Here is a 10,571-nt window from a genome sequence, read left to right as displayed (position 1 = left end):
AACTCACCTTTGAACACATCTGTATCCTGATGCAGGAAACCACTAAATTTAGCATGTAGCACAACAACAGTGAAGCGTCTTCAAGGTCTGACTGCAGAAACATTCCGTTTTAAAGGGACGGTTCACCTAAAAATGAAAATACTGTCATCATTTACTCACCCTCATATTGTTTCTTTCCTGTGTGGAACACAAAAGGAGATGTTACACAGAATGACAGCTTCAGTCACCATTCACGTTCATTATATTGTATAAAGATGCAATTGAAAGCGAATGGTGACTGAGACTAATGTCTGTCTAACATCTCCTTTTGTGTTCCACAGCAGGAAGTCAAATGGGTTTGGAACAACATGAGGGTGAATAAATGATGACAGTATTTTCATTTTTGGATGAACTGTCCCTTTAACTGCAGATACATGTCAGGAACCAAAGCGATCACAAACATGTGCTGGATGTGATTGGTCGCAGGACTTTCTGTTCATTTGCATATTCAGCATGTTAGCATTATCTGTGCGATGGCTCAATCTGCTCTCACACACTGTCAGGATTCATGTTTTCACAGACCAGCTGAGACCGGTATCAGTTTCCAGACTGGTTTATGCTGGTCAACTAGACTGATCTTTTGACTAAACAGCTAGAAGCCTGATAGACACCAGCATCCACAACATTCAATAATATTTTCACTCTTTCAATCTCAAATTCAAGTCAAATGTGCTATTAAAAGGTGATCATCTTTTCTCATTTCACAGAGACAGAGTTCACATATTTTTCTCTGGTGAAATTCACTGAATTTTTCATTGAGGCACCTGAATAAAATCAGCATCTCAAGTCTTTTCTGAACTAGTCTCGTGTATCTAGACTTCTTAAAGAGGGAATAATCATAAAGTCTCAAAAAGTGCCCACTTACACAGGAAGAGACCATCTGACTGACATGTAAAGCGACCAATCACAGTTTGTCTTAATTTTATGCCCCGTATCTTTCTCTGATTTAAAGCCGTGACACACTTTGGAAAATCCAGTTACTAGTTCTTCCTCTGAAGTGCTCATAATCTCACCATAGTACCTTTTAAACACTTTTGTGTTTCCTTGCGGACTAATATAACCCTGTGCACACTGACTAGTGTACAGTAAGAGGCTTTAAATTAAAGTATGTACTAAATAAACACTGACTCAGTGATTTTGCTGTGGGTTAGTAAAATATCATATGAAGAGAGAAAAGCAGGATTTTATTCATGCTAACAGTCTTCTGAATACGCCCCCTGTCTGCTATTGGTCCATTTAAACAGATAGTCCCACCCCCAACCCACGCCATTGGATGAGTCAGTATTGTTGTGTCGGGCTGGACGGGTCGCTCACAACAAACAGAGGAATTTTTACAGCACAGAGACACACTTTACAGTTTATGAGGAACATACAGTTAACCTGTGAATGTCTTATAGTTGTCTCTGTATATTAGGCTGGGATTAGTATTTTAAAACAGTCAAAAAAGTTACACACTTCAGCTTTAAGAATAAAATAATAGTTAAGTATAGTGTTTTACTGTCATTTATTTAATATATTTCACAAACAAGGAATTCATCATTTTTTGCATTGAAAGCTGCAGTTTGATTAAAGAGAAATTACTGCATAATTTTTAAGTTTACTAAGAGCCAATATGTGAAGCATCTCAGACATAAAAATAGATACTGACTATATCTGGTTACTAAACATTTGTCCCTTTGTGTGTTTTTGTGTTTGCAGTGAATGCACTGATGACGAGAGGTTTATCAGGTGGGAACAGCATTGTACATTTAAACTTGATCATGTGAACTCTTTATATCATGTCTGATTCTTTATTATTTCCTGTGATGTTTGTGCAGCTACAGACGGCAGTGAGTTTACGTTCACACAGCGACCGCGATTCCTCCAGTGCAACAACACCGTTCTGCTGCAGGAGATGGAGAAGTGTGGAGAACGATTCACAAGAGACATGGAGCTCGTTCATCCTCGCGACAGATGCAACCTCACACTCTTCATAGGGTACATCAGCCTCACACACTTCATAGGGCACATCAACCTCAAACACTTCATAGGGTACATCAACCTTACACTCTTCATAGGGTACATCAACCTCACACTCTTCATAGGGCACATCAACCTCACACACTTCATAGGGTACATCAACCTTACACTCTTCATAGGGTACATCAACCTCACACTCTTCATAGGGCACATCAACCTCACACACTTCATAGGGCAAATCAACCTCGCACACTTCATGGGGCACATCAATCGCACACACTTCATAGGGCACATCAATCTCACACACTTCATAGGGTACATCACAACCTCACGCTCTTTAGGGTACATCACAATGTCACACTCTTCAACGGGTACATCACAATCTCACACACTTCATAGGGTACATCACAACCTCACGCTCTTTAGGGTACATCACAATGTCACACTCTTCAACGGGTACATCACAATCTCACACTCTTTATAGGGTACATCACAACATCACGCTCTTCATAGGGTACATCACAACCTCACACACTTCATAGGGTACATTACAACCTCACACATTTCATAGGGTACATCACAATTTCACGCTTTTTATAAGGTACATCACAACCTCACACACTTCATAGGGTACATCACAACATAAAGCTCCAGCATAAATTTAGCCTTGGGCCTCTTAATGTCTAGAACTGCAGACAATGGACTGGAGGTGTGCCTGCTGAAAAAAATTTGTACCAGGCCCAATAATTCCTAACTGCCATATGACAAAATGAGATGTTCTCCAGTTTGTTCAGCCTCAGTCACCATTCACTTTCAATGCAGTTTTGACTGCAGATTGAGCAGCTGTGAAAAACACACAGAATATGAACAGAAGTGTTTGTGAAGAGTGAAATGAGTTCTGTACATCTGTATGGATCATTAAATTAATAATGTGAATGTTCCTCTGAGATTGTACATGCACAGTCAGTTTGAACTGATGGACTGAATAATAAATAATAAACTAGAAGTGCAAAAATCATCAACAATGGTGTGTTTCACAGAATGTTTAACCAGAGATGGAGCACTTGTATTAATATAAATGGGAGAAATTCAAACACCCAATACGGTGAATGTCCCACCTTACAGTTAAAAGAGCCAATCACCTTTTAGATACTGACATCACCTGTCAATCAACTTTAGAACGTGCATGTGCATTAGCTGAACCAGCCTGAAAAAACATGTTTTTTTTAGCATGATCTGAGGTAAAGAAGCACAATTTATGATATCAGTGTTGTCAGATTTTACTGCTGATTTGAAATGTTATTTGATTGTAATCTTGACCAACCGTTATTGAGATTTTGGTCTTTCCTTATTCAAGTAGATATGAGCTGCACTTTTATGACCCTGAATATTTAATACTTACTGTTAGAGGTTTGATTAAATCACTGTGAGCAATAATAATAATAAGGATGGACTTAATAAACTTCACTAATATTAATCGTGTTCATTTGCATTCTAATGAAGTTCATATTCAGATTAACGCTCATGAGTATGAGTGATGACACACACAGACAGACACACACACACACACACACACAGACAGACACACACACACATACACACACAGACACACACATACACACTCATACACAGACAGACAGACACACACACACACACAGACAGACACACACTCACACACACACAGACACACACACACACACTAACACACACTCACACACACACACACTCACAGACAGACAGACACACACACACTCACACACTCAAGACAGACAGACAGACAGACAGACACACACTCACACACTCAAGACAGACAGACAGACAGACAGACACACACTCACAGACAGACAGACAGACAGACAGACACACACTAACACACACACACACACACACACACACACACACTCACATACTCACAGACAGACAGACACACACTCACACACTCACAGACAGACAGACACACACACTCACAGACAGACACACACACACTCACACACTCACAGACAGACACACACACACTCACACACTCACAGACAGACAGACACACACACTCACAGACAGACACACACACACTCACACACTCACAGACAGACACACACACACACACTCACACACTCACAGACAGACACACTCACACACTCACAGACAGACACACACACACACACTCACACACTCACAGACAGACAGACACACACACTCACAGACAGACAGACACACACTCACACAATTGTAATTTTTGGGTGAACTATTAATGGCAGTTCTATTGTTAATGAGAGACTTGAACATCGAAAATCAATGCGCTTTAATCAAATCGTGGCCTGTATGACTTTCACTCGTCAAACTCTATTCTATTCTGTTTCATGATTAGGTCTGTGTATTTCTCTTATGTCTCAGTAATGGATGGAGATGTAAAATCTAATATCCTTTACAGTTTCACCTGCTTCACGTTTGGCATACTCATTGTGTCTCCTGCTAATTTTGTAACGTACTCTTGAAGGGTTCGTCACTGATAACTATCAGCAGATGGTGAAACAGACACAGAATTGTGATGTCACTTTCTGTCTGAAGATTAATCTGATCACATGGACCAGTAGTGCTGCAGTAATGACGGCTGTTAGCAGTAATGTTTGTCCTCTAATGAGTTTTATAGCCGCACATGATCTGTGTGTGTGAAGAACACTACAGTGAGAGGAAAGATCACTGAATCTGAACACACACTAGACACGACGAGCTGTTCAGTGACACATTTTGTACAAAGAAGATTAAGCCCATTTTTAAGACCTCATGAAATTCAGACATTAACATATCTCGCATTGTGACTTACACTTGTATACATCATCATGGTAGAATTTCTTGTACTGTTTATGCAGATGATTCACATTTTAAATAATAAAATAATGAGATTTATTTGTATTACGTGAATGAGGACACTCACTTTTAAACATCCAAAATTACCGCCGTAACAAGCATTATGAAAGCTGTGACGTCAGTGATGTCATTGAGTCTCGTGTGTCATGTGACCGAATGTGACACTCTAATTACGTATATGCGATGTGACAGCGATTTTGTTTAAGAACACGTTGATTTCACTGTTTATGCGTCTCATCCACAATACAATGACATTTTGTGCCACCAAAAATGGGAATGTTTTGAAAACACTTTGAAAACAAAATATCTATTTTCTGATTAATCGCAATCTTCATTTGAACAATCCAATATCGATCTTTTAATCTATGCAGCAACTATGTTGCTATCTACTATGTGAATACTTGTAAATAGTACAAATTATGCATGTAAATAATAAACACTTTACATTAATATACAGTAATATATAACATGCAATTTCATCATATTTATTGATGGAATACATGGATTTTGTACTTTTAAAAAAAAGTTACAAATAATGAATAAAGTTAAAAATAACTAATTATAAAATAAAATTTGTTAAATTAATATTTTCATCATGTACCAATTTAAAAAGCTCCCCTTTATAATTAACAGCAAAATAAACATTATAACTGAAATATACTCAAATTAATCGGAATCAAATCAAATTGTATCGAATTGGGAAATAATTGCTACAGTTTGGTCATTGTCATGAGACTGTCCTGACTTAAAATGGACTTCAGTGAAATTTAAATTGGACTATTGGACTCAATATTTGTGTGTTGTGTTTATTTATGGTTATTAAAGATACTCTGTTAACTCTGCAACATGCTCACATCAAACTCTATTGAAATAAATTGTAAATAGAGCACTAACAGAGTAACATGGAGAATTGCTGCCTACAGTATGTACCGTAGAGTTAATAAAGATATATGAGGTGGACAAAAATCTTTGATTATGATGTAAATTCAAACTGCGGCTCGAATGAGATGAAAAGAGGCGAAAGACGTGTCTTTATTCACATTATAAAGGTCTGAACTCTTGTCACAGATGGAGAGAAAGTGTCTCATATATTCACCCCACTGAACTCTGGGAAAAGCTTTTCAGATTCAGTGTTGACAGATTTATTAGACAAGCTCCATCCTTTGAACTCATTTCACTGAAATATGAGCCGTGAAGGAAATGACTGATGCACTGATTGTCAGAGCTCATAAATGGAAATGTACTGATTATTTTCTTAATAAATCCAGACTGATTTCAGTGAACGTGTTTTATCTGTCTGTGTTTCAGAGAGTATCACGTGTTCTCCCTCTGTACGGAGATGAACACCGAACGCATCGGCTGCTTCTGGCCGAACCCAGATGTGGAACGTTTCATCATCGACATCCACAAACACTTCTTCTCCAACTGTACACTGAAGCACCTCATTTACGTCGACCCGCCCGACAACATGCTCACCCTCCTCATCCTCATCCCCGTCTTTCTCACGCTGACCATGGTGGTGCTCGTCGTCTGGTGCAGCAAAAGAGGCGACATTCTGGCCTGACGTCTGAACAAGAAGAGATGTTTTCTTTGACTTTCTCTTCAGACCAAACACTTTACTGAAGTTACAAACTATAAATGTGTGGAAGTATTTTCTGTTGAGATCTTTGATGCACCAGTGAAGATCTTCATCATTAAATCTGTGACTGTCAGTGCGTCTACTGTAGAAGATCCTTCATGTTCCACTGTACATCAAACACTTCAGTTCTGCATCATGTGTTTTGCGTTTAGCTCGCCGTGTCGTTTCTATGTCAACGTGTTTCTGAGGATCATTGAAACTGAACTGCAGCAGCTGATGATCAATTAATTCCTGTTTAATCGTTAATACACAAGTGTGAATATTCATAAAGATCTCGGGACTCTTTGGAGATTAATTGGAGATTTCTGAAGTGACATTTTGGTATTAAGGATTTATTGACTTGTGTACTGTACAGCAATTATTTAATGTTTTAATTAACTTAGAATTAGACCATTTGTCAAACACACACACACTGTACTGTTGTTATTTGTTGAGTTTCATCATTATCTTTCATGTGTGAGCTGCTTTACACAAACAGACAGTGATGAGGAGGAGGGCAGAGCCGGGCCGTGAGTGTGCAGACCCGGCCCCCAATCGGGCTAATCAGCTGAGGAGGGGGATAAAGGCAGCCAGATGCGGCAGTTTGGGAGAGAGAGAGCCACACATGGCAGCTGCATGCCTTTATCCCCCTCCTTAGCTGATTAGCCCGATTGGGGGCCGGGCATGCATACTCACGGCATGGCTCCGCCTTCCTCCTCATCACACAGACATTATTTTATCATTGTAGATAAAGCATCTGTCTTTCGGGCCATCAGAAATAATGACGCTTTAATGATTGACTTTATGAAGCCAAACGTCGAGTGATGGTGATCTGAACATGCATTTTAATTGCTAATCATATATAATCCTCAAAACTTATACAATGGTAAGAAAAAGTATGTGAACCCTTTGGAATTAGCTGGTTTTCTGCATTAATTTCTCATAAAATGTGATGTCATCATCAAAGTCACAAGTATAGACATACACAATGTGCTTAATCTAACAACACACAAACAATTATAATCTTTCATGTCTTTATTGAACACATCACATTAAACAATCACAGTGCTTTTGGCAGCAATAACCTCAACCAAGCGTTTCCGGTAGCTGCGGATTAGACCTGCACAATGTTCAGAAGGATTTCTGGATCATTCTTCCTTACAGAACTGCTTCAGCTCAGACATATTCTTAGGATGTCTGGTGTGAACGGCTCTCTTGAGGTCATTCCACAGCATCTCTATTGGGTTAAGGTCTGGGTTCCATGCCTATTTAATGTTTTCCGTATAGTAGACTCATGAACAGAGATGTTCACCAGTTCCAATGATTCCTTCAAGTCTTTATCTGTCACTCTAGGGTTCTTTTTTACCTCATTGAGCATTCTGTGGTGTTCCCTTTGAGTCATCTTGGCTGGACGGCCACTTCTAGTGAGAGTACCTATAGTACTAAATCATCTCCATTTATAGAAGATTTATCTAACTGTGGACAGATGAATATCTAATCTCTTCAAGATAACTTTAACACTTTCCAGCTTTATGCAACAATTCTTGATCGTAAGTCTTCTGAGAGCTCTTTTTTGCCAGGCATGGTCCATGTCAGCAGATGCTTCTTGTGAATATCAAACTTAAAATGTTTGAGTGCTTTTTAGAAGTCAAAGTAGCTCTAACCCCACACCTCCAATCTCATTTCATTAACTGGATGCCAAGTTTGCCAACTCCTGACTATAATTAACTTTTGTTGACGTCATTAGCATAGGGGTTCACATACTTTTTCCAACCTACACTGAATGTTTGAATGATGTATTCAGTATGTACAAGAACAATACAATAATTTGTGTGTTATTAGTTAAAACAGATTGTGATTTTAAGACAAATTTATACAGAAATGCTGGTCAAGTTATTTTTATTTGTTTAGCGCTTTTCACAACACACCATTTCAAAGCAGCTTTACAGAAAATTATGCTTTAACAAACAAAAAGCTGTAATATAGTTCACATATTTTCTTGCCACTGAATTAAAAAACACAGCCACAAGTGGCGATTATCAGGGTCCAAGCAAATGGAAAGTGGAGTAAAGAGACCCTCATGACAAAAAGTTATCAAAAGTATTTTGATTCATCAAATCATTTAGAACTAGATGTCTGCAACCCGACCCCTAAGAAAACGGCGGGTTTGGGTCACTTTTTCCAAGTATGACTTCAGGTCGGGTTCGGGATTGTAATTGATGAAAAAATAAACAGGCCAATTGCTTTGTGCACACGCTGTTACTCACAGACACAGGCCAAAAGACAAGTTCGGGGTTGTTCAACCAGAATGTGTTTTTGCGCACGTCTGCTCTGTTTTTCTATTGTTTTCCTATGTAAATACTTGCTGGACGAACGTCTTTGACTGTTGCTCCGTGTCTTGCTGTTTCTTTAGCATCTCACGCAGGGCTGCTGCATTTTTTTAGACACTATGTCAAGATAAAAATAACTTTTTCAAGTTTAAAAAACGCATGTCAAGACACCTGTGTAGCATTTCATTCATTGTGTCACGTCTAGCTTCTTCTACCGCAGGTTTCACAAAGATTCAACAATGTGAAGAAGTTCAGGCTGCAGAGGATTCATGTTACATTGTTGAACATAATTCCTGATTGTTCTGCACCAAACAAAGTTTTGGCGCTTGATAAACGGTAAGCTGTTGTTTAACGTTTGTTTTTTTGTTTATTTCTTCTGCTCTGGTGTGTTGAGGGGCTGCCATGCCTTGTTAAAATTGCGTATGTGTACTGTTACAATATTGTTCCAAATGTTGCCAACAATGCTTACATAAAATACAGACTAAGAAATAATAAAGAGAGTGAGCAGTTTTGGGTTTGGGTCGGTCTGGACTTAAAATCTGACAGTGCCGTTCATGTTGGATAGGGTTCAGACGCACAGTCTCGGGTACGGGTCGGATTAAGGCCCGTGCAGACCTCTACTTGTCGGGACCCAAAAAGGGGGCACGGGTCCATGGATATCGTGCCACAAACCACAAAACTGATGTTGGGTTGCCACTTGATTTTTCTAATGTAAAATCTGTTTCCCGAAGCAAAACCAGCTGAAAACCACTGATTTAGAAGATTTAAACCAGTGATTTTGTTTGTCCATGACCCATTTCACTTTTCAATGTACTGTATAACTTCTGGACTATTTGACAACTCAAAATTATTTTGATTACTTTTTGTCATGAGGATATACTCAGGGAATCAGACAAAAAATGATTTTGTTTCTAGCCCATATGGTTGCCGAGATATTGGCACATGTAAAAGTGTGTATTATAGCGCCACCTAGGGTCAGATGGGGGAGTTTTTGTGCACCTGAGTAGTGGGGGGATTTGGGACAATTCTACCAAATTTAGTGTCTCTAGCAAATACAATAGTGTCTCAGCACCTTCTGTGTTTGGACCACTGATTGAAAACTAGGAATTGGACTATCACACATGAAAATCAGTATTTACACTCCAAAAGCCGGTAAACATTTTCATGATACCTGGACACCAGAGAAGGACTGTTTACATGGAGAAAATATTCAATCACAGGGATGACATTGATGCTGAATATCTAGAAATTCATCCATCTAGTTCAACTTAATTATGATTTAAACACTTTACAGCTCAAATAAAACACACTATTAAAGGATGAATTAAAGTGAGTGCTTAAACAAAAATAAGAGCTTCACATTTCTTCTTTTCAACCCTTGAAGTGGACCATTTACTTCCATGATATGTGTATTAAATGCTGTTGGATAGAATTTCTCTTGTATTGAACCCAGAACATTCTTTAACATTGAATAGATCCTACTGAAAATAAACATGTTAGAGTTAGATATTCTGATGTACTGTAATTAAATCAATGCAACGGAATATGTGCAAACTCAATAATGACTGAATGCATTTATTTCAGATCTGTTTTCAGCACAGCAGCCAATGATCACAATTGTTTCAGGCTGGTGGTATTATTTATATGAATAGGAAAAGCTGTGTATTGTGTGTGACTTAAAGACACAAACAAAAGACAATAGTCTCTCTCAAATGTCTGGCCTGGTATTCTGAAGAACGGCTCTCACACTGCAGGAAGGA

At 38.7% G+C, this 10,571-nt stretch overlaps 1 protein-coding gene across 1 annotated transcript in view; it reads left to right on the top strand.

Moving 5' to 3' along the window:
- Positions 1-10,331, top strand: part of LOC127431935 (receptor activity-modifying protein 3-like) — a 22,097-nt gene extending 11,766 nt beyond the window's left edge. The window contains exons 2-4 of the mRNA XM_051682598.1: positions 1,738-1,767; positions 1,857-2,016; positions 6,172-10,331. Of these exons, the coding sequence (XP_051538558.1) occupies positions 1,738-1,767; positions 1,857-2,016; positions 6,172-6,427 (446 nt within the window). The 3' untranslated portion in view covers positions 6,428-10,331. The remainder of the gene's footprint in view (positions 1-1,737; positions 1,768-1,856; positions 2,017-6,171) is intronic.
- Positions 10,332-10,571: the final 240 nt, after the last annotated feature.

This window comes from Myxocyprinus asiaticus, chromosome 41 (genome assembly GCF_019703515.2).
Source record: "Myxocyprinus asiaticus isolate MX2 ecotype Aquarium Trade chromosome 41, UBuf_Myxa_2, whole genome shotgun sequence".
In the NCBI taxonomy this organism is placed as follows: Eukaryota; Metazoa; Chordata; class Actinopteri; order Cypriniformes; family Catostomidae; genus Myxocyprinus; species Myxocyprinus asiaticus.
The sequence above is the reverse complement of the archived record's forward strand: the minus strand, read 5'-3'. Positions and strand labels throughout refer to the sequence as shown.